This window comes from Chelonia mydas, chromosome 8 (assembly GCF_015237465.2).
Source record: "Chelonia mydas isolate rCheMyd1 chromosome 8, rCheMyd1.pri.v2, whole genome shotgun sequence".
Classification (NCBI taxonomy): Eukaryota; Metazoa; Chordata; order Testudines; family Cheloniidae; genus Chelonia; species Chelonia mydas.
In genome coordinates this window covers 30,303,678-30,329,593 of record NC_057854.1, presented here as the reverse complement: position 1 = coordinate 30,329,593, position 25,916 = coordinate 30,303,678, and the positions used below count along the sequence as shown (strand labels likewise).

At 41.0% G+C, this 25,916-nt stretch overlaps 1 protein-coding gene across 3 annotated transcripts in view; it reads right to left on the bottom strand.

Moving 5' to 3' along the window:
- Positions 1–25,916, bottom strand: part of DOCK2 (dedicator of cytokinesis 2) — a 495,629-nt gene that overhangs the window by 355,276 nt on the left and 114,437 nt on the right. For all 3 annotated transcript variants that reach the window (XM_037906215.2, XM_043520976.1, XM_043520978.1), the window contains one exon: positions 18,265–18,373. In XM_037906215.2, the coding sequence (XP_037762143.1) occupies positions 18,265–18,373 (109 nt within the window). The remainder of the gene's footprint in view (positions 1–18,264; positions 18,374–25,916) is intronic.

Sequence of the window (25,916 nt, the reverse complement as noted above, 5' to 3'; positions counted from 1 at the left end):
AGAATCCTGCAAGAGGGATTTGATATACTCAGCCTCTGGAATAAAATATTTTTAAAGCTACACATAGTTCATAAGCTCATGATAAAGAGCAGAAACATTCAGACAGACAACCATGCATGACAATTCAAAAGTGAAAGCTTCATAAAGACATTAGTCTTTACTTTTCATCCTCTTAACCTAACAGATACTAAGAACTGCCTCTTAGGATTAGTGCATCTTTCAGATATGGAAACTATCCTATTCTGCAATTCTGTAGTTTCTAGTGATAGAGATACATTTCTCACTTATCGTACATACCCAAAGGATGCACTAGTCCTCTTGCTGGAGGGAAGGTGGAGAGATGCTTTTGTAGTTTTAACAAATTCAAAATAAAAGCACGGTTTTAAGTTTAAGAAAAGAGAGTATTTGAAAATGCGCTTTAAAATAGTCAAAAAAGGAGAACTTGACCAAATTGCTGCAGGTACAGTACAATGCACCAGCACATCCACTCTGGTCTCTCATCTCCTCCTCTTCACCCCACCAACATTGTCAGCTATCATATACTATAAAGGTTTATGAGAGGTTAAATTCTGCTGTTGTGTTTGTGACACCATTTATTATTGAGGGAATGCATCCAAAGATAGCTACCTCCATTAAAAAAGAATAATCCAAAAGATAGCTATCTCTGACATACACTATCTCTAGCAAAGAACATGGTATGAATGCTGCTGCATTTCATTTCTTAAGTGCATTCATACCTGCTTAAAATCTCTTGTTAATTTTACTATGTTCACTAGTTATGGACACTGGTTATTCACAAACTCTGCCACCATCATAAATTTAGGGCAGTGTTTTGTGTAATAATTCTGCAAACTGTAATTTGTGTTGTGTAATACACTAAATCCAAAGTAAGGGAACTAAGTGTATATTAAGTGGTACTTTGGCTAATTGCTTCCTGAACAAAACATTAGAACTACAAAGGCAATACTGGCATTATTTCATTTTGAAACACTAAAAGCTTGTCTACACTACACACCTTTTAACAACACGGCTGTGTTGCTACAGCCATGCTGCTAAAACTTGAGCAGTGTCGCTGCTGTTTGTCAGCTCTCCTGCCGACAAAAATCTTCCACCCCCAACGAGTGGCATTTGTGTTGTCGGCAGGAGAGCGCTTCTGCCAACAACACGCTGTTCACACTGACACTGCCTGTGGCAAAACTTGTGTCTTTGGTGGGGTGGGGTGGTGCGTTAACAACTCTGAAAGACCAAAGTTGTGTCATTCAATTGCCAATGTAGACATAGCCGAAGTGTTGCTATTACTAGTATCATTTAGGTGAGAAGTAAGTTTCAGCAAAAGGCAGTCTTAACAGCTGGTGCAGATCTATTTTACATACTAAATTGCTCCAGCTGTAGGTAGACCCTGGGCTATAGGAAAGGGAGTCAGAACAGATGCTTAAAGCCATGGGTTTCATAGGTACATACTGTCAACTCTGCTGTGTAGCGAGACACATACTAAACAAGGCCTAACCTGCACATGGAGTGTATCATCAGCTCAACAGGGTACTACTGAACATTCGCTATTGCCTTCACACACAAGCATGCGGAATCTGCTCTTTACATTGCCAACAGCAATCATTCCTGTCTGACTTCCATTGTCTGCACAGACCTTGGTAAAAGCAGTGACTGACCATACATCATCCTGACTCTTACTTTCCACACTGACAAAGCACAGAATCTGAAATAAGCTGAAAAGCATAACTTTTTTAGGAAAGCCATACAGCCTGTGGATATTTAAACTAAAAAAAAAAACTAATTAAAAGCAAAATGTTTTTTTATAATGAGAATTTGGAACTCATGTAGAACTTTTATCTTACCTTTAAAAAGGCAAGAAACATTGCCCCATTTTATAGGTAGGGAACCAATGGGATATCAGTGTTAACTCTACATTTAGAGTTGTATCAGTCAAACTTAAAAGTGTGATTTTAAAATGATTAGTTAAACCAGTGGAAAAAGGTTGTGTGGACACTCGTTTCATCTTAAGCCAGTCTTGTTCTGGTTTAATTTAAATTGATTAGGAACAGGTTTAAACTAAACTGAAATAAGCCACTAAATAAATAAAATTATCCACAAAGGGTTTTGCACTGGATTGGTTAACCTATGCAAGTTTGTGCATTGACAAGGCCACAGAGCTTAACTTCCTCAAGGTCATGCAGGGAGTCAACTTGCAGAGCCAGGAAGAGAGCCATGTGTCCCAACTCCCAGTCCAGTGTCCTTGCCACTGCTCCCCAAGTAGTAGAATGTACAGTTATATATAGATTGCATTTTAATAAACATCAAATCCAAAATAATTCTTAATCCATGAGCATGCCACAACAAAAGTTTTAAGGTGCTGTTTTCTTATAAAACATGCACTTCATATATAAAAGCTTAAAGGAAAGCTGGAATGACTTCGGTAAACCCAGAAAACTAAGCATTTGAATGTGGTGGGGGGGGAGAACCTACTGTCAAAGTGTTTAGTAAGGAACTTTTTCATTAAAATTAGCTTCTCTGTCTTTTTTGCTGCCTGCAGACCTCTTGCTAAATAGTGACAGTTCGTAACAAACACTATTTAACCCAAAGGTACAAGAGCACAATCCAAGTTGCACACTGCTTTAACACAAATCAGAACCTTTTTATATTTAAACAAAACATTTGAGATTTTGTGAAGTTGTTCTGATATATCTCGATGTGAACAATATGGCAACTGAACTGCAATTTCTAACATTGGGTGCCAATAAATTTTCTGTCATTTTACATAGGTCCGATTATTCATTCCTTGAGCTCAGCAGTAAAACTCAGTTACTTTATCTGATGCAGGATTGGGCTCGCATGGTCTTCCTCAGCAGGCGGTCCACCACTGACAATCTCCCACCATAGACCCACATGTCATTTGAATAAGACCCAGGATGTTTACCTTGAACTCTAATTTTAATTAAATGCTCCAAAATAAATGATTCTCTCCAGCACAAGAGCACTTGGATGCAAGTTTCATAAACTCCCCACAGAATTCCCTAATCATCATTAATAAGATGGAAACTGGAGAGGTTTACACGTTTGTGGGGAGGAGCGGGGAGATTAAAACAGGCCTCTAGATACCCAGTAATCCACAGTAAATCCTATGAATTTAGGAACATTTTCATGAGAGATCTGTCGTAAGTGTAATTCTGCCATGGGCTGACTACCTACATTTGGACTCCAATGCACCTCCAAGGCATAGAGTGGAAAATAATGCTGAAACTGTCAGCATTGACTCCAACTACAATTCTTAGAGGTTCCACGGGTTTAAACACATCAAGTGGTCATGCTAATTTTGGTCCCTTAATGCCTAAAAAAGCAAAAGAGAACTTTTTAAAGGAGCATCTCACAGCTGATATTGAGTGAGAAATTATCAACATTATGTGTAATTTTAGAACACTGTTCAGAGAATTTTGGGCTACAGCTTTTTATTCAGATGAGCATCCATAATGCATTTCCTGAAAACAAACAGAAAGCCTGCAGTCAACAAATCAATGAACCTTAGTAAACAAACATGATAAAGCATCTACTAACATCAGCTACTGGAATTTGCATTTGTTGGACTTCTATAACCTGATTTCAAACTGAGGAAAAAAGTCATTCTAACTACCCCACACATAATTAGAGTCTAGACACAATACCCTTATGCATGGACATTGCAAAATGTATGAGATGAGCATGTGAAATATACACTATTCCCACCACAGCATCAATATTTCAGCTTTTTCACAACAAATTTAGGTATGAGAATGATGCCGGGAGACAGTTAAGATGGATTCACTATGATGTACAATGTAAGAGGGGAGCCAACCCTCGAATATTTTCACTGTAGAAAAAAAGATATAGGCAAGACCATCATGGACTAAAAAGCACAATGAAGTTATGGTCATTAATAGGAATTCGTTGTCATGAATGTTCAATTCCGTCCTCTACAAAGACCCAAGAAGAAGAAATGTCCTGGAGCACAGGGGCTTTTGAAGTTTCTTTGTGCTAGTCATTTGACAAGCATTCACAGTTTGTTAGGACTCTGTGGCAGATTACTATCCCCTGGGTAACTACCAGTATCACTGAGCTTCAAAGCTGAAATATGTATGTCAAATACTTTCCCAGTTTTGCAGAGATATTGCCACTCAAGTGCAAGACCTAACACAACCCTTCTAAGTTCAGAGTATGCCAATACTCAACACCAACTTGCTTGTTAAAAATTTAATTTTAGAAACTAAGAACAGAAATTCCTTTGAGCTCTCATCTAGATTTTTAAAAGTCACAAAGACAAAGATTTCATTTATATTTGAGATGTGAGTTTAATATGGTGACCAACCTTTTTAAAAAAGCCAACTGGAAGAATAAGGATGGTATTGATTCAAAAGGAAATACTTCTTCCACAGCTCAGACTGCACAGTACATCAAGCCACCACAGTACACCTAAAGATAAATTGCCCACTCATGGCTGTACCAAATTGCAGCTCTCAACTATGCACACAAGACTTGGCAGGGTAAAAGGAGCCTTGTCTGCCAAGCAGAGATCAACTACATTTTAGACCCTCTCATGAAGACTCTTCCTGATAGTGACACTAGCAATGCTAGCAACCTCCAAATGGGGTTGGGAGGGGAACACTCACTTCCTTACAGGGCTATAAAATGGTGGGATAACTGTTGTGATCATTGGGTCTACAAATTTACCCTAATTGGGAGCTCAGTAAAAACTGAGTTTAGGTTCAAAAAAATGTCAGAGTAATCTACAAAAACAAATGTTGACAGGAAAAGATGCAAATATGAGACAAAGACTGAAATGGCCCAAAAAGCCTAGTGACATAAGCATAATCTTAACACAGTTTTTGAGCTGATCAACAAGAAGCGTGGAACCAGAAATCAGACAACTAAAATTGGTGTGTCAGATATCAGGCCTAATTGGTGGACAAAATAATGGGAGTGGAATAGCCCATCACTTCTTTTAGGGTCCTTAAAGAAACAGACTTTGGGAGATAAACTGGCTATTAGAGTGAGCTTCACCATCATGGCTTCCAGTCCCACAGTCTCCTGGGTCTTCTTTATCCTAATCCTGAGACACACCCTGGCCAAATTAGCTACAAGATTAATTTTGGATCACAAAATGCCTTAGAGGTACATTTTTTTCTAACAGTGCACCCTGCGGTTAAGACACATATGTGCATAAATGCTAATGAGAATAAAAGGAACTACAAACCACCTATGAAAAACTCGGTACCCCCATATTATTGGGGGACACAATACAAATAAGGAAAAAAGAAGGTGGACACCTTCATGTACCAGCGCAGAGTGTTGGGTGGAGTCAGAATCACAAGATACAAGAAGGCTCCCAGATTGGGTACAATGAGTTCTCTTTTGAAAAACCACAGCAGGAACCGTCCCTCTACTGATGATCAATTGGCAAGGCATCCGTCAGACCCTACAGATATCACTAAGCATATGAGTATGGCTGTATTTGTAACTTGTTGTCATAAACATACAGCTAAGGGTAGCATAAAATCCCTCCTGAGCAGCTGTACTGAATCTTTACCTGTAAAGGGTTAAGAAGCTCAGATAAGCTGGTTGGCACCTGACCAAAAGGACCATTAAGGAAAGAAGATACTTTCAGATCTGCAGGGGGGGAGGCTGTTTGTGCTCTCTTTGTTTGTTCCCTCTCTGGAAAGAGAGAGAGGGACCAGGCAGGTAAAACATCTCCTGAAAACATATCTGAAATGATTAATCTAAAATTACAAAAATTGTAAGTAAAGCAAGGAAATGCGTTAGTTTATCTTTTGTTTTAGCTTGTGAATTTTCCCTATGCTAAGAGGTAATTTCATTCCTGTTTTGTAACTGGGAAACAGAGTCAGAATCCTCTGAGTTTTAAATCTTATTACCCTGTAAAGTTACCTTCCATCCTGATTTTGCAGGTGTGATTCTTTTACTTTTTTCTTTATAATAGAGCTCTTCTTTTAAGAACCTGATTGATTTTAGTGTCCTAAAGATAAAGGGTCTGGTTTGTACTTACATTAAACGCAATTGGTTGGTATATTATTCTCAAGCCACCCCAGGAAAAGTGGGTGAAGGGGTAGGGGGATATTTTGGGAGGGGGTAGGGCTCCACGTGCCCCCTCCCTGAATTTTTGTTTAAATCACTTGGTGGTGGCAGCAATACCATCCAAGCACAAGGAAAGGAATGTGTGCCTTGGGGAAGTTTTTAACCTAAGCTGGTGGAATATAAGCTTAGAGGGTCTTTCATGTGGGTCCCCACATCTGTACCCTAGAGTTCAGAGAGGAGAGGGAACCCTGCATAGGTCTTCATAGGATTTCTACATGCTTGGGTAATCATAACCTTTCATTAAAGTTGTAAAACAGACTTGACCTTGTACTTGTAAATGTGTGTGAGGTCACTATCCTTGGTCTAAATTTGAAGCAAGTAGCAGAGGTGACTTTCACTCTGTTGAGCTTCAAACTGTAACCACCAGGGCCGAACCCACTGTGGTATAATACAACATTACTAAATTCACTTTAAAGTATGTAGCCTTTTATTTTATTTACATTTCAAATGATTGCTGCCTATCTTTAATTCAAGATTTACAAGTTTTTTAATGGGTGTTTGCCTTGGTCTCTGTATACCAAACTCTGAACCTTGTTTAAAACTCTTTAGTGTTAGTAAGTCACTGGGTTATGTTAACACCTTTGACTCTTTGGGCCATATATGCCATCTAAATTAACAGCATGACTCAGCAGAAATGCATTGGCAGCCATCATCAGGTCAAATCTATCAACACAAAAATAGCTATGAGCATATGTAACCAAAAAACAAGCCCCAGACTGGGTTTCAGCCCAGCAGGCTGTTGTCCTTTTTGCTCTTTACACAACAATATGAAGGAACCACATGGTAACGCATGGATCCAAGTAAGTGTATAGAACATGCAACATCTACCTACATATCTACACTGCTACTATGGCAGGAATTGGGGGTTTCCTACAACACAGGAGATAGTGAGGCCACTAGAAGGCTCACATACTATTTAAAATTATACTAACCAATTCCTATACATTATATAGAGTGTGCAGCTCTGCCTTGCTACAGATGTTGGCCTCTTGTGACTCTCCAGGAGACCTGCTTCCACGTTCTTTCCTTCAGCATCTGCACAATTTGCGAGTGGGGAGGATGTAGCAGTCATTAACTCTGAGTACAGAAAATCAGACAGTGTGCAGAAGTGAGCACCTGACTATCTCTGCACCTCCATGTTTCTGTTGCAGTAGTGTGGCTTCAAAATGATGTGGTGTACACACAACGGAACCCTCAAGACCTCAGTCAAGTCATTGACATCTTCTGCTGAGTAGGAAAGACAGATCTGGCCCTTTTAGAACCAAGAGGTTAATTTTTCAGCAAGCTATAAAAACCTCACAATATTACAGAAATGTATGTTATACTCCTCCATCTTACCGGTACATTTATCTTACAATCTTTATTCCCTAACAAGCTTAGCTTCATAGTAACCCTCATCTCCAACAATTCTTTATACATATTCATGAAACGTAAGTACCCAGAAGATTAAAAGACCATTGTAAAGAGTCACTAGGGCCCTGTTTATTAGGCTGATTTTATTTGTTGTCAAGGCAAGTTTAACAAAATTACCATGCCATCATCTGTTGTACGTCTCAAATCAGGCATCACTGTCGGCACTTTTCCAACCTTATTTGCACCTAAACAAATAATCAAGCTGCCTCCGGACACTTTTAAATTGTTAGTCTCCAATGCTCCACTCCACATCCTGACATAAATGGAGAGCCACCTCATTGTGTGTACGCTCCTCTCCTCCCCCTCAAACCCATGGAAACCTCTCCTCCCACTATAGCCAGCTGCTCTACTGGTGGGAAGCCTGCATCAAGTGACACTTTCCAATGCTGCACCTAGCTCCTAGATGCTGGAAGAACCATGATATCTAGAAGCCAGCTGCAGCAGGCAGGGCTCAGCATCAGAAAAAAAACCCAAAAAGAGGCATCCACTTGGATGTCACTTGTTTTCCACAGATCCCTTGAGACCTGTGCAGGTCACTTGGGGTCTGCTGGTTAAAGGAGTATATAAGAACATAAGAATGGCCATACTGGGTCAGACCAAAGGTCCATCCAGCCCAGTATCCTGTTTACCGACAGTGGCCAATACCAGGTTCCCCAGAGGGAGTGAACCTAACAGGTAATGATCTAGTGATCTCTCTCCTGACACCCATCTCCACCCTCTGACAAACAGAGGCTAGGGACACCATTCCTTACCCATCCTGGCTAATAGCCATTAATGGACTTAACCTCCTTGAATTTATCCAGTTGTCTTTTAAACCCTGTTATAGTCCTAGCCTTCACAACCTCCTCAGGCAAGGAGTTCCACAGCTTGACTGTGTGCTGAGTAAAGAAGAACTTCCTTTTATTTGTTTTAAACCTGCTACCCATTAATTTCATTTAGTGGCGTCCAGTTCTTATATTATGGGAACAAGTAAATAACTTTTCCTTATTCACTTTCTTCACACCACTCATGATTTTATATACCTCTATCATATCCCCCCACAGTCTACTCTTTTCCAAGCTGAAAAGTCCTACCCTCTTTAAGTGCTCCTCAGATGAGACCTGTTCCAAACTCCTAATAATTTTAGTTGCCCTTTTCTGAACCTTTTCTAATGCCAGTATATCTTTTTTGAGATGTGGGGACCACATCCTGTACGCAGTATTCAAGATGTGGGTGTACCATGGAGTAATCCACAACTTTTGGGAAAGAACAGAGTCCTTAATTTTAATTAGAGGTTAGTAGGGTGGGGGTAAATAATGGAGGGAAAACATGCACATAGTATAAAATAGATACCAATAAACCAGCTCCAAGAAACCTGGGCAAATCATTGAATATTTAGTCCTTGTCAGAAAGGCATAAATCATAGAATCATAGAATATCAGGGTTGGAAGGGACCCCAGAAGGTCATCTAGTCCAACCCCCTGCTTGAAGCAGGACCAATTCCCAGTTAAATCATCCCAGCCAGGGCTTTGTCAAGCCTGACCTTAAAAACCTCTAAGGAAGGAGATTCTACCACCTCCCTAGGTAACGCATTCCAGTGTTTCACCACCCTCTTAGTGAAAAAGTTTTTCCTAATATCCAATCTAAACCTCCCCCATTGCAACTTGAGACCATTACTCCTCGTTCTGTCATCTGCTACCATTGAGAAAAGTCTAGAGCCATCCTCTTTGGAACCCCCTTTCAGGTAGTTGAAAGCAGCTATCAAATCCCCCCTCATTCTTCTCTTCTGCAGACTAAACAATCCCAGCTCCCTCAGCCTCTCCTCATAAGTCATGTGCTCTAGACCCCTAATCATTTTTCTTGCCCTTCGCTGGACTCTCTCCAATTTATCCACATCCTTCTTGTAGTGTGGGGCCCAAAACTGGACACACTACTCCAGATGAGGCCTCACCAGTGTCGAATAGAGGGGAACGATCACGTCCCTCGATCTGCTCGCTATGCCCCTACTTATACATCCCAAAATGCCATTGGCCTTCTTGGCAACAAGGGCACACTGCTGACTCATATCCAGCTTCTCGTCCACTGTCACCCCTAGGTCCTTTTCCGCAGAACTGCTGCCTAGCCATTCGGTCCCTAGTCTGTAGCGGTGCATTGGATTCTTCCATCCTAAGTGCAGGACCCTGCACTTATCCTTATTGAACCTCATCAGATTTCTTTTGGCCCAATCCTCCAATTTGTCTAGGTCCTTCTGTATCCTATCCCTCCCCTCCAGCGTATCTACCACTCCTCCCAGTTTAGTATCATCCGCAAATTTGCTGAGAGTGCAATCCACACCATCCTCCAGATCATTTATGAAGATATTGAACAAAACCGGCCCCAGGACCGACCCCTGGGGCACTCCACTTGACACCGGCTGCCAACTAGACATGGAGCCATTGATCACTACCCGTCGAGCCCGACAATCTAGCCAGCTTTCTACCCACCTTATAGTGCATTCATCCAGCCCATACTTCCTTAACTTGCTGACAAGAATACTGTGGGAGACCGTGTCAAAAGCTTTGCTAAAGTCAAGAAACAATACATCCACTGCTTTCCCTTCATCCACAGAACCAGTAATCTCATCATAGAAGGCGATTAGATTAGTCAGGCATGACCTTCCCTTGGTGAATCCATGCTGACTGTTCCTGATCACTTTCCTCTCATGTAAGTGCTTCAGGATTGATTCTTTGAGGACCTGCTCCATGATTTTTCCAGGGACTGAGGTGAGGCTGACTGGCCTGTAGTTCCCAGGATCCTCCTTCTTCCCTTTTTTAAAGATTGGCACTACATTAGCCTTTTTCCAGTCATCCGGGACTTCCCCCGTTCGCCATGAGTTTTCAAAGATAATGGCCAAGGGCTCTGCAATCACAGCCGCCAATTCCTTCAGCACTCTCGGATGCAACTCGTCCGGCCCCATGGACTTGTGCACGTCCAGCTTTTCTAAATAGTCCCTAACCACCTCTATCTCCACAGAGGGCTGGCCATCTCTTCCCCATTTTGTGATGCCCAGCGCAGCAGTCTGGGAGCTGACCTTGTTAGTGAAAACAGAGGCAAAAAAAGCATTGAGCACATTAGCTTTTTCCACATCCTCTGTCACTAGGTTGCCTCCCTCATTCAGTAAGGGGCCCACACTTTCCTTGGCTTTCTTCTTGTTGCCAACATACCTGAAGAAACCCTTCTTGTTACTCTTGACATCTCTTGCTAGCTGCAGCTCCAGGTGCGATTTGGCCCTCCTGATATCTTTCCTACATGCCCGAGCAATATTTTTATACTCTTCCCTGGTCATATGTCCAACCTTCCACTTCTTGTAAGCTTCTTTTTTATGTTTAAGATCCGCTAGGATTTCACCATTAAGCCAAGCTGGTCGCCTGCCAAATCCATCTCCTGAAGGTCATTTTTGTACTGGCAACCAAATAGAAAGGAAATTTGACAGCTGTGCATTCCCAAACACAAACAAGAGCACTCCTACCATTGAGTTAGGACCATTACTGTATATCTGAAAAAATAAATCCACCTCCAAGAATCTGGATTTTATGCACAAGCATTTAGATGGATGACATGGCACAATGGAGACAATGAAACTGACAGGTGAAGGATATACAGGGGAAAATTGATAAAGTGGTACAGAGAAGTCAATATTGTAACATTATCTGGGTCTTGATCACAGATGCTGAGTTTCAGTTTGCTTTAAAAAGCTATAACTTTGACAAGTGCAACAAGCACCAATTTAGCACAGTTTCTAAATGATTCATCTAAAAGAGTACTACAGAAATGTGAGAGACTCCCTAAAAGTCATCCCTCAGCTGTATCTTCACTACACACCATCTTCGTGAATCTGCCTCATTCCAGAACATTGTATTTAAAGTTGCTGAGTATCTGATGTAGTGGGTTTCCCAGATTCCAAAGATGGATCAAGTCCAGCCCACATGCTTGCTTTCATAATGTAGGAAAGGTCTTATGTCAGCAAAGAAACCAGGATATTGTAGTGATGGCCATAATCCTATTGGACGCTCTTAGGGTTGAGAGGAAAATCTTATATCTTCAAGTCTTCAGAGGAAGCCAAGAACTTGCTTCGAGGAGAAATGAGACAACCTTGTTTTGGATTTGCATGGATGGCCCAGGTGAGTAATGAAAATGACAGTTCTCAGTCTTCAGCTATTCAAAGAGAACTTAACACAACTGTAAGAGCATATTATTTTGCCCTCTTCAGTGCTCATGAAATAGGTGATATACATCAGGCAGAGAAAACAGACGTTTAAAAGTTGGATCTTTTTATACATCACAAGTATCTTTCTTTAAATTAGAACTATTCTGTTTACCGGTTTGTAAATATTTTTGGTGAGGCAATGGATACCCTACACACTACAGTAGATTTAACATCTACAGATGACATTATGAAGTAGAGGCCATTGCCATGTGAGCTGTGGAGAGCTTGTGGGAACAGGCCATTCCACTTATACATGGCACAAGAAGGATCACAAAGAATACCATCTTTTCTTAGAAGTATTAAAATCCAGACCAAGTTGAGGATTGTATGTACTGTGTGCATATGTGGTGTATGTAAAGTTGCATAAGGAATTCCAGCTCAATTAAGTCCTTGATTTCTTCTCTGGGCAATGCTACAACAGATCAGTGGATCCTTGACATTTCTAAGAAACGTTTATCTCAACAAACTGGGAAAGACCCAAGGATTGCTTTGGATAGTGCATGCTGGATAGGACCGATTTGAGTGTGCATCTTGAGCCTTTGACTGACAAATCAGTTGCATACTCTGAGATCTAAAACATTCCCCCAGTTACCCTGGACATCAGAAACTGGTGTTCAGAAATTGGTGTTACAGCTGTTTATGTCCATTGATAATTACTTTAAAAGATTTTTAGCCATTTTTGAGGTTACCTCGCTCCCCCTCTGGTTTGATGGCATAATCCTTTTTCATGAACCAGTGGACTTTTGTCGATTTTTCTATGTGGGTATGTAATGAGATATACCTCTATCCCACAGTGGTCCGTTTGCGTTCGGGGACAGTTTGGCAGAATACTTGTGTCCTAAAACTGGCATGCTCAAGGTTCCATCATTGTTCTCCCAAAGCCTGTTCCAGAACTTTCACCTTCCCACCTCTCTACAGGTAAATCTGTTTTGGCTATAGGTGAATAAATAAAGCTGACTTGTTGTTTGACTTGCACTCCTTCCTGGTGCATTTTGTCAGTAATGGAAGCGAGTGCGTGATCATCCTTGCATTTTGGTCAACCATTTTACAATCACTCCAAACAGACACTGGCCGCAGAAAGGTGCCAAAGCTTTCATGAGTGGAGCTACAAGTCTCCTTTACACTGGCAGAGAAGCACATGTTCTCCATTGTGATGACTGCCATGACTGACAAGCCTACAGACATTTAGAAGCACTTGCAACCACCTGATTTTGAGAAAAACAGCCCTTGAGTTACATGCATCAGGCCACAGAAGCTCTTGCCAAGCATATAGATAACGTGGAGTCTTGCAGGAACCAGCTTAGCATAATTTCTGAGAGTATTGCCTATCTTTTGTGGACACCAGATGCCCTGGGGAAAAATGGCCATTCTTGGGATCGTTGTTTCCAGGGCTTTGGCTAACACTGCAGCAGGTATTTGGAAGTCTTGTTCCATTATCTACTCCTCCTCCACCTATTTGTTACTCTCCCTTGGTAGGAATGGTCCCACTGTGAGCAGCTGGTTTTAATGATGGGAAAACTAGATTATTTTTTGCTGCTTCACAGGAAGTGTTTGCAAGTCAGGATCTACAAGGATTCCTGAGCAATGTTCCTCTTGGAGCTGATCCAACAACCAGAGTGATCTTAAGGCCAATGATTCTTTTTCACCATATTCTCAAGATAGATTTTCTCCTAGACACTGGCTTTTCCAGTGCTAAATCTGACACTTCTACCTCTCTCACAAGCAGGGAAAATCTAAGCAGAAGTTAACAACCTTGATCACCGAGATTTAAAGTAGTATACCCTCTATTATATATTCTAGTTTTACCATTCAAGTGGTCAGCTGATCTAATTTTGAGTCAGTTCACGTATGCATTTGCTGTGGATTTCCATTCTAGAATCTAGCTTTTCTAATATACAGTTAGTACTTAATTTCTTGCTGCAGAAACCTGAGTTAAAAGGCATTTCTCCTCCTTGAGGTCTCAACCTCTCCCACTGAGTTCTTTAAATATTCATTCATTGATCATTATTTATTGGATTTGGGCATGTTTAAGGCAGTTCTACCTTCCAGACAGCTATATCTTTTAAAATAATCTGTGCATGAACTATCAATTTTGTGCTGAAACTATGATTTTCTGATAAAATCAGGGGCTCAGCCAAACCAGATCTGCCTTCTCTGTCTGGGCTTAAAACAAAAGCATTTATTTTTATTCTGAATCATACAGTAGTTGAAGAGGATAATTAAACATAACAAAAGACATGTTTATTTGTGGAAATTGTTTTGTTACCACAAAACAATACCTTTTTCATATTTGATATAACTCATTAGAAAAGACAAAATGCATGTTTAAAATAGTTATAATTAACAAAAGCATAAAAACACAGAGTACATATAGCCATTCCATCGGTTTACCATATCACTACCTACTTATTCCAGTACATACACACCTGTACAGCCTTAAAATTCCTCATGCCCTGAAGGAAAGGAGTTTTTAAATATTTTTATATTTTCAAAAACATACTCAATGGTATTCACACTGCATGACAGGAACTCTTTGCCAGACAGGTGCAATTTTAAAATTCCAGTACAGTATATAGAAACCACCACCCTAAACATGAGCAATGTAGCCATAAATACGTATGGCAATCTTACTGCTACTATGTACATCTTTTAAATGACTGTTGCAGCGTGGCTAACTTTTTTTTTTTTATGAGTAACTCTGTTGGCTGCAGAACTAAATTCTGTCTTAACTTCCACTCCCATCCCACATAACCCAACATTAATCCAATGTGGGATAGCAGTCCCTTATTCCCATTGGTAATCCATTTTCCACATAGAACAAAAGATATTCTGCTTATCTCGGGGATGACACAAATTGCTAACTAGACAAGTTTCCCATGGCTAGTGACGTTCATTTGAGTTGTTCATTCTGATCATGAAGACTGTTTTCACAAGAATGAAAAACAAAGAACATTTTAAACAAAATGTTTGCACTCAAGCGGAACTAAAAATACCCCCAAACATTGTCAGTCATTACATCTGTAAAATTTTGTTCATGTTTCTATTAGAAACTTCATTGAAACAGGCTAAGTGGTGTTAGAAGGTATCAAAAGATGTGATTAACAACATCTCAAAGTAAAAGAACCAGATCAATTAACAGGAGTACTCCTTTTGTTGAAGATTTCCTTCCATTCATCCTATGGGAAATCCTGCATGTATATTTTGATCATTTTCACTAAGCAAGCTATGGGTTTACGTACTTACAAGACACAGCCACTGTGCAATATGAATGCCTCGAACGTATTTAATTACTTTTACTCCAGAGATCTCACTCTAACAAGCTTGAATACTCGGAAACTAAATGCAGGAGACATTGAAATTTTTGCACGTGCCTCCTATGCAATACAGGTATTAAGATATTCTAACATTAACAGTGTGTTATAAGCAATGTAGAGTACAACCCATTACACTATGTAGTGCTGAACTACGATTCTACTGAATACTTCTGGATACTGCTTTGTTGCTGTCAAGGATCCTTCCCCACTCTGAACTCTAGGGTACAGATGTGGGGACCTGCATGAAAGACCCCCTAAGCTTATTCTTACCAGCTTAGGTTAAAAACTTCCCCAAGGTACAAACTTTGCCTTGTCCTTGAACAGTATGCTGCCACCACCAAGCGTTTTAAACAAAGAACAGGTAAAGAGACCACATGGAGATGTCTTCCCCCAAAATATCCCCCCAAGCCCTACATCCCCTTTCCTGGAGAAGGCTTGGATCTTAAGAACAGTGAAAAATCAATCAGGTTCTTAAAAGAAGAATTTTAATTAAAGAAAAGGTAAAAGAATCACCTCTGTAAAATCAGGATGGTAAATACCTTACAGGGTAATCAGATTGAAAACAGAGAGAATCCCTCTAGGCAAAACCTTAAGTTACAAAAAAAGACAAAAACAGGAATACACATTTCCTCCAGCACAGCTTATTTTACCAGCCATTAAACAAAAGAAAATCTAACGCATTTTCTAGCTAGATTACTTACTAATTTACAGGACTTGTAAGGCTTGCATTTCTAATCTGTTCCCGGCAAAAGCATCACACAGACAGACAGACAACCCTTTGTCCCCCACCCCCTCCAGATCTGCAAGTATTTTGTCCCCTCATTGGTCCTTTTGGGTCAGGTGCCAGCGAGGTTACCTCAGCTTCTTAACCCTTTACAGGTGAAAGAGTTTTGCCTCTGGCCAGGGGGGATTTTACAGCACTGTATACAGAAAGTTGGTTACCCGTCCCTTTATAGTTATGACAGTTGCAAAATATTTTTAAAATCCAAAAAGTATCCTGCTCCTGATGCAATCTGTTCCAAATACTTCGCCTGCTCCTGGCAAATCATCTATACATTTGTCATATAGGGTACAGAACATCCTGAATTCCTTTCCAACACATTGGGAAAATTATTGGAAGCACGTTATTATTCAGCTGAAAATAGATTTATGTTTTTAGTTCCTTTACAGCTCTGTGCATCATTCTAAGGAAAGCATCAGGGGAAATGTAACTCCAAAAAGGATAGTTGAAATGAACCAAATACAGCCGCAAATTTGCTCTGCTTAGTCTTCCATTTCCACTGCATTTTAAATCAAAGATACCAAAACAGAGAACTAAGCAAAACAAAAAATCAAATCCAACAGTATGAAAAATGGGGCATTAAAGGGTTCATAAAATGCTAATGTTACCATCCTTCCTGAAAACAATCAATATCCTGCTATAAGGCCACACGCAAACTTCAGATTTTTATTGCTACTAGGGGCATATTAATTTATAATTTATGCAGAGTTGGATATATCTTAGTAAACCCTTCTCTTCCTGATTTTTGTGCAAGTATCTTATGTTTATTCACAGATGAGAGTCTCTGTGGATGATAAAAGTGACTGACATTTACATGACTGCAAAGCCTTCAACCTATAGTCAGTAGTTTCTGCTGTCTAGATAACTCATTGTAAAAGCTCAGACACCAAAACGTCTATTTTTTAATTGAGATACACAAGGTAGGTAAGGCAGTATCTTACTGGACCAATGTCTGTTGTTGGATGGTACAAGCTTTTGTGTTAGAGAGCCCTTTCTCAGGTCTGGGGAAGGAAATCAGAGTGTCTGAGCCAACTATGAGTTGGGACAGATTGTTTAATTAATATACTAGAGTCACCACCTTAAGGAAAATGTAACCCAGAGATCCTAAGTGTTAGGTATTCTCTTCCCATTGAAATTCAAGAGGAATTGGGGGCCTACCCATAGGTGCTGGCTTGGTGGGTGCTCCGGGGGTGGAGCACCCACAGAAAAAAAATAGGGGGTGCTCAGCACCCACGGGGCTGACCAGCTGTTGGCAGCCAGGGATCAACTGTTTTGCAGGTGCCTCAGTAGCTGCACTGTTTCCTATGGGTAGCCTGTGTGCAGCTGTGATGAGCTGTTTGGCGGGCAGGCTGCGATCAGCTGTTTCCCACCTCCCCACTCCAGCAGGGGCTGAATGAGTCTCACAAAAAAAAAAAAAAAGCCTTAGGGTTAGGCGTGGGCAGGAGTGCTGGTCTATTAGCGGAAGCACAGCCACCGAGGGCCGCTCCACACCTCTTGGGCTGATGGCCATGTCCTCCAAGAGTATGGTTGCTCCCTGCCAGCCAGGCTCCACTCTGGCCACAGAAGGCATCAGGTTACTCAAGGGAGCCCAGCTAGGCTAGGGCTGGGTGCAGTGGTGGATTGGGGGAGGAAAAGCCTTGGACCCCATCAGGAGCTGCACTGTGGGGGGAGGGAGGAGAAGGCCCGGCAGGAGCCGCACTGGGGGTGGAGGGCGGGCAGGAGCCCTGGACTCTGGCAGAACATGTGGGGCTGAAGTCCCCGGCTCGGAGCCCCAGCCACCCCTAGTGGCAGAAGCTGGAGGACTGAAGCCCCGACCCCACTCTGTGCGGAGCTGGCCTGAGCCCCTCTCTCTCCCATCCCCCCTGCGGAGCTGGCTCTCATTCTCTGGCTGTGGAGAAATTCAGCCCAAATCTACCCGCATTGGTATCTCCATTTCCCCCATCATCACAGAGCCATGAATGGATTTAGCCTAGGAGGCAGGGTCAGCATTAGCCCCATTTGACAGATGGGATCTAGGGCACACAGAGGTGAAGTGACTTTCCCAAGGCTAAGCAGGGAGCCTGTGGCAGAGCAGAGAATCAAACCCAGAATACCTGAGCCCCGAGGCCTGTGCATTAACCACTAGGCAACCTTCCCACCCAAGGAGGGGGAACCTCCTCTGCCACTTTGAGTGGGTGGGTGGGAGCAGGCACTAGACAGAGCCACCAGGAGATGGAGAATAGAGAGAGATGGGAAAAGGGACATGAGTAGGCTTCAAAGTAATTAAACAAACTGTCCATCTATGCTCTGCCAGTTAAGGAATAGATATGTAATGGGTAAAGAATAAATAATCTAAATGTATCACCACGACTACACTGTCAATGAACAAAACATATTGTTGTTTCTGAAGTACCAACCTGCAACAAAATGGTAGTTTTATACTGGCTTTTCATAAGATTGTTGATGGATTCAAAGAGTCTCCTCATGGATTCCTCAAATTCTGTCTGTTCTTTTCCTTCATATAACCTGTATAAAGATAAATCCATGTTACAGCTTTAGCAGCAGAAACTGCCATACCCATAACTGTTCCCAGTCCAATGTTAATTGAAAATTAAAATACACAATTTGGTACCTTATAAGACCCACCTATACCACCAAATAGAAATGTAATCAAACAGTGCCCACTAATCAGAATTCAAGCCATTATTTGTTAGCCATTGTCATACATTTTGAAGACCACAACTTGCTAGAAAATGTGTGTGAAAGCGTAGTGTGCTTTTCTTTTGAAGTTGTTTTTCTAGGCTAAGTTTCTCTCTGACCAAACAGCATGACAGCTTCATTCCACAAAGGCCTCAGTACAGCCTGTTTGGTAGTAATAACCAAAGATGTGAGTTTTAAATTGTCCAAATGCCCAGATATTTCCCCAGAGCTAATTATATTTATTCAGACGTCTTACAGATAGCAATCTTGAATCCATTTTGATGATCAATAAATCCTAATTTTGGCATGGGCTGAAAATTCTGCCCAAAATGTCCTTTCCCATGCATAACGATGCTTCTGTTTTCAGCTCCACTCAAACCCAGGGAACATGATGATGTACAAGATCATTTAAAAAAGGCAACTGAACTCTTTGAGCCTCCACAAATGGTCAAGCAGGTTTTTCAATCTATTTCTCACATTTTGCCCAGTAAATTGGGACACAGGGCCAAAAATGCATTAGCTATATGATGTTCTCACTCAAGATAGATATAACACTAGAACACAGATTTAGAACATGGATGTAACATAGTTTGGTCATGTCCATGCTGGCCTACAAGGGCATTTTAGAACCTCTTTTGTCCCAACCAAATCTAAATCATGGGGGTTAAACATGACTGAAAGGCCTGTCTAGAAGGTACTCATGTCACCAAGTTTTCAGTAAAAAACAATTTGAAAAAAAATCAAAATGTTTCATTTTGATATTTTCAAAAGTTTCTATTTTTGATTCAAAATGGAATTTAAAAAAGTTAAAAACATTAAAAAATTTTCATCTAAATGAAACATTTAGTTTAATGGCTAACAGACCATTTCATTGGACACAACGTATTTTTTACCTTTTCGATCAACCAAAAATCTAATCATTCAATTTAGCCCAAAAGGATGTTCATTATTATTTTGTTTTTAAGAATCTGTTATTCATTCAGCTCTAATCCCATCTTCACAATGGTTTATTCTTCTGGACTAGACTACTGCCCATTCAGCCCTAATGCACTAATTTGGCCATATGTATGAGGTCTTGTGAGGTAGTTATTGAAGTATCTATATGCCATACATTGAGAAAAATTGAGGGATAGTTAGGCCAGGATTTTCAAGGACTTATAAAGAAACTAGGCACCCAACCCCCAATGAATTTCTTTGAGTTTTAGGTGTTTAACCATTAGAGTTCTTTAAAAATGCTAGCCTACATGACTTTCCTTCAGACACAGTCGAGTCAATCAGGAAATCCAGACAACATTACCAAAGCTGTGTGTATATGAACAAGCCCCAAATCATAACTGAGGTTGCTATTGGCAGTCTTGAAGTGCCTCATGATTTAAAGCATTACATCTTTAGGAAGGTGAAATAATCAGCAGATCATAATTGTGAAGCTTTTATTTTCGCAGTTAACATTCTGCTACCCATGCAAATAATAATGTTGCTTACATGTATTATATTAAAAGCACTGGTAGTAAAGCAGCACACAGTTTTAATAGCCCCCATATGGTTTATTTAATAACATACTGCAGCCTTTTATGTATGAGCAACAAACATTTAAAATTAAAGTATAGAGTTCAAGATCGAAAGAGAATTCTGCTAAGCTATCTGCAGGAATCTAACGGAAAGAAGTTCAGTCTTACAACAATTCACACTGGTAGCAGAAATGGATTCTTCAAGGTAAAAAATATTTGCAATGATCACAGCATGGGCAGCATAGCCACATCAACAGAGACTGAGCAGCACTATGAACATCTATGTGCAGAAAATTGTTTGCTAGGAAAGCTTGTGTGGTTGCTGGTGAGTATTTGCTTCAGGTTTGGGGGCTGTCTATAGGCAAGGACTGGCCTGTCTCCCAAGATCCATGAGAGTGATGAGTCATCCTTCAGGATAGGTTGTAGATCTTTGATGATGCGTTGGAGAGGTTTTAGTTGGGGGCTGAAGGTGACTGCTAGTGGCGTGCTGTTATTTTCTTTGTTGGGCCTGTCCTGTAGTAGGTGACTTCTGGGTACTCTTCTGGCTCTGTCAATCTGTTTCTTCACTTCAGCAGGTGGGTACTGTAGTTGTAAGAATGCTTGATAGAGATCTTGTAGGTGTTTGTCTCTGTTTGAGGGGTTGGAGCAAATGCGGTTGTATCATAGAGCTTGGCTGTAGACAATGGATCGTGTGGTGTGGTCTGGATGAAAGCTGGAGGCATGTAGGTAGGAATAGCGATCAGTGGGTTTCCGGTATAGGGTGGTGTTTGTGTGACCATCGCTTATTGGCACTGTAGTGTCTGGGAAGCGGATCTCTTGTGTGGACTGGTCCAGGCTGAGATTGACGTTGGGATGGAAATTGTTGAAATCATGGTGGAATTCCTCAAGGGCTTCTTTTCCATAGGTCCAGATGATGAAGATGTCATCAATATAGCCCAAGTAGAGTAGGGGCGTTAGGGGACGAGAGCTGAGGAAGCGTTGTTCTAAGTCAGCCATAAAAAGGTTGGCATACTGTGGGGCCATGCGGGTACCCATAGCAGTGCCACTGATTTGAAGGTATACATTGTCCCCAATGTGAAATAGTTATGGGTGAGAACAAAGTCACAAAGTTCAGCCACCAGGTTTGCCGTGATATTATCAGGTATACTGTTCCTGACAGCTTGTAGTCCATCTTTGTGTGGAATGTTGGTGTAGAGAGCTTCTATATCCATAGTGGCTAGGATGGTGTTTTCAGGAAGATAACCAATGGATTGTAGTTTCCTCAGGAAGTCAGTGGTGTCTTGAAAATAGCTGGGAGTGCTGGTGGCGTAGGGCCTGAGGAGGGAGTCTACATTGCCAGACAATCTTGCTGTCAGGGTGCCAATGCCTGGGATGATGGGGCATCCAGGATTTCCAGGTTTATGGATCTTGGGTAGCAGATAGAATCTGTACATGGAAGTCAGATGCTAAATGATCCTTAATTATAAAAATTTCCTAACCCATTGTTAAATTACTAAACTTTTTTTTTGCCTTTTGGAAATATTACTGAGAACCTGTTGTCTTAAATTTGGCAGTTGCTTATGTTCACATTTGGCACTTGAGTTTTTCTGTGAAAAGTAGTTTGACTTAAGGTTGAACGGTGATGGAGTTTTTGATCAGAAACCAGCACCCGTGAAAGTGAGTGCTTTCATGTCGCATATGATTTATGTTCATAGAGAACTTAAAACTTCACTGAACCAAATATGTTATAACAAATATAAAATGTAACTGTTTTGATGCCTAAACTGAAGTCTGAGGTCATGTCCAGCATGCCAATGGTGATGTTACACTGTAGGCTGACAGCTGTCAAATACTAAACATATGTTTACACTTACCAGGGATCAACACTGCAGCAATCGATGCACAGGGGGTCAATTTAGCGAGTCTAGTGAAGACCCACTAAATTGACTGCAGTTCGCTCTCCTGTCGACTCCGGTACTCCACCAGAACAAGAAGCATAAGATAAGTCAACAGGAGAGTGTCTCCCATCAACCCAGTGTGGTGTAGACACTGCAGTAAGTCAGTCTAAGCTACATTGACTCCAGCTACATTATTCATGTAGCTGGAGTTGAGTAACTTAGGTCGACTTACCCCTGTAGATAAAGCCTAAGTAAGGGGCACCAGTTAGACAGACACACTCAGAACTGGTTGCTGGAGCCCTAAGCATAAGTAATAGTATGAACCAAAGGTTGTGAACCAGAGTAGACCTGGCTTTGGCAGAATAGCTAACCAAGTAAGCATGTTCCTGACTGGAGAGGACAGTACCAAAACACACAGATCTGTCAAGTAACTAACTATGTAAATACATTGTTGAGAGATGGTACAAGAGCACATCAACCCCTCATAAAATAAGGATGGGATAATGGATGAGGATGTTTTGTTCTAACCAGCAGGCACAAGGATGAGGATGGTCACTAACAACATCTGGAGTGTAATACATAACATGTTTGTACCAATGTATAGAAGGAGAATTCTATGAGGGGCATCTTTGTACTCGCAGAGGGGACAACATACTGGTGTATGAGTGAGCTGATACCATTGCTGTAGGCATACATATGTTAGTGTACCCATAACCACTGAGCCAGGGTGCTAGTACTGTGCTTGTCAACAATAAACCTGGCGGAGTGCCTTTACCTCTGAACTGAGCCTGTGGTCTTTATGAATAACTTCAAGGTCTGCTGAATAGGTAAACTGCATTTGCTGCGAATAAAGCTGACATCGGACCTCCAAGAACAGTAACCCTGGTGGCAGTAACAATTTAGCAGCCTTAACACCTCTCTGTAGCACTAACACCAGGTGGCAGGGGGATTACGAGAGGGATACAGGGAAACTGGGAATTTGCATGTGGGAAAGAGACTAGGAATTGGGGGCAGTGAGGGTGGAGGAAGGCGTGAAGATAGGTCAGATCAAGAGCCAAAGCAAGAGGGGACAGGGAGCAGGCAGAGTCTGTGCCCACAAACTCATACTCTCCCCCCGCCCCCCATCCCCGGGAGCTGGAATAGAACCCAAGATACCAGAGTCCCACCATTCCCCTATTGTGAGCAAATATTGTGAAACCCAGTGGCAAGGAGTCCCATCCCCCTCTAGTGCTGATCTATGATTGCTATTAGCTCTAATGGCAGAGGTTTGCGCAGACTACCTTAATTCTGGCATTTTCTGACTTTTTGAATGGTTGACTTTGCAGCTTAAATATTCTTTTAACTTTGAGTGTATGATCGAAAATATTTTATTATAACTATGTGTCTGTTACCTAGCCCAACACATCACATCCCCAAATTTTAGGTATTTATATTTTCTACTAAAAAAAACAACAACAAAAAAACCCTGTACAATGCAAATTATCCAGATGTCTCGGTCAATATCCAAAACCATCAATAACTGATGGTTCAGGTAAGATGCAGCCCTCCATACCTCAAAGCATGTTCTGTTTTTACAAAGGAGAATGGCAGAGCTGTGGAAAGGCAAGCTTGGAAGCGTGAAAGGAATTAACCAATCTAGTTGAAATGCTCCAGCACTGAGCCTCTGCATTTAATAGCTTTAGCTAGGTGAGTTTACCTGCACTGCTCCAAACCCCTCTCACTTTCATTGGATACTCCCAAATGTAATTCCTAACCATGTCCCCCAGCTTCCTACTCTCCCTATTATCCAAACATCTCTCTTCTCAAAACACCCATGTCCAGCATTAGCTCAGATATTAAACTCCTTCAGATAACAGAGTTAAGGATAATGGAAGTTTCTCATGAGGAGGAATACACATGTATTGCAATATATATTACACATACACACTAGTATTTTAATCTTTGTTCTTTACTTGGAAATCCCAATGGAAAAAGAAAGTCTGTATCAACTGAGAAATCAATATAAAGGACAGCAAACCAGTTTCCATCCCTGCACTAATGCTAGTTTTTAAAAGATAATTTGGTGCTGAAGTAGTACTAGTAAATGATGCACTCAACCAGACCAAAAACTTGGGTTTGTCACATCTGAAAAATTAATGCAGATCTGAATGCAAGACTGAGCACTGATGGCTATTAAAGATCTTGTGACATTCTCTGTAGAAATAAAGGATATTAAACCTGGTATTGCTGCTAGATTCACACTCACTCAATTGCAGTCTAACGAACATTTTTCAGTTTCAGGTGGCTACCAGTGAATGTTTTCAGTTTTTATAACAAATTAATGTGAAGAGCACATCTGCTCCCCTCTTTTCCCCCAGGGGCTGTAATTCAGTGACAGGTGAAGTGATCCATATACATCCATCCCTCACCTACTCCACAGGCTTCTTGCAACGTTTAGTTTTTGGAAAACATTTTAAGATTCCCAGGTGCTAGACATAAAAATTATTGCAGTTACTATTCAACAGTTAAGCAAAATGGTTCAAGTCATTTTATGAAGGGTGAATAAAATACTGTGACTTTAAGTAGAGTGAGGCTGTGGAATTTCCCTGCACCAGAACTGATGCTGGCAGCAAAGAAAGAAGCCAAGGTAGACAGCTAGAAAGTAGCACAAGACAGACTGCAGAGACTATGTGAAGTTCTATACTGCACTGTGTGGAGAGATCCAGGGCAGCCAGGTATTTCAGGCCCCACAAAAATAAACTGAAGTTTTTGTTTGCTTTGTGTGGATGAGTTCTTTATTTAATCTCTACTGAACTATGAAGTGACTGTCACAGACACCTGAATTAGGGACATGAGCTGAAAAATGAGAGTAGGAGAATGTTACTTATATATCCAAGGAAACAACAAGGAGTCCGGTAGCACCTTAAAGACTAACATTTATTTGGGCACAAGCTTTCGTGGGTAAAAAACCACTTCTTCACCAGACTCCTTGGTGTTTTCGTGGATACAGACTAACAAGGCTACCACCGATAATATAATAACTTAGATATAAGTATCTCAAACAAACCTAACAGTAGGGTGAAAACTGCCATACAATTTCTGCATGTAAGATCACAGTTTACTTTGTAGTCTGATAGGAGGTTACTTTTCAGCAAGATGGCTGTCATTAACCATATGCTTAGAAATGCCAAATGTAACTGAAAACTTTCTATCTGTGATGTTATTAGGGGAGCACCACCTAGTTAATATTCTCCAAACTGCACCATCAGCCATAGGCAACAGTCAGAGGTCCATCAACAACAGGCTACTGCTCTAATTATTCCTTTTTGCTTGGATACTTACAGGTGAATGTATATACCAGATTGCACCCACTAGAGATTTTTGGCTAATGTAGGTTTGCAAAGTGTCCTCACTGGAGTAGATGACTGTCAGAAAACAGTCCCTCAATCACAAATACTTGGACAGGTGTCTCCTGTTACTAAGTACTCCAAGACTGGCCCCCTATGGCAGTACTCTCACAACACTGTATTCCTTACTAGAGGGACGACACTATATTTTCATGTGTACAATTTATATCTCTTGAACTAGTCACTACACTAAATGACATGAACTTGTGATCACAATTAATATTTGTATTGTATTGTTCCCTACAATAAAATTGAAGTTTTTTTAAAAAAAATCAAAAATAAATTTTAGTTTATAAGCAGATGCCTCCAAATGTTTAAATTTTCTGAAGATCGCAATGAACAAAAATAAAAGCATCTTTTTTTCCAGATGCATTTTGGTACCAGCACGAGACACTCCACCTGACTGGAGCTCTGCAACACCAAGTCATTCTGACAACAGAGATCCTCCTCTTGTCCTGATGTTGGAGGTGATGATTGGGCTGACATCAAGTTCCTGCCTGCACTGCTTTTGCTGACAGAGGGAAAATTCAGGTCATGTTGTAAACTGCAGCATAAATGCACAAAACTTCAGAGTTCTACATAATTTGTACCACTGTGT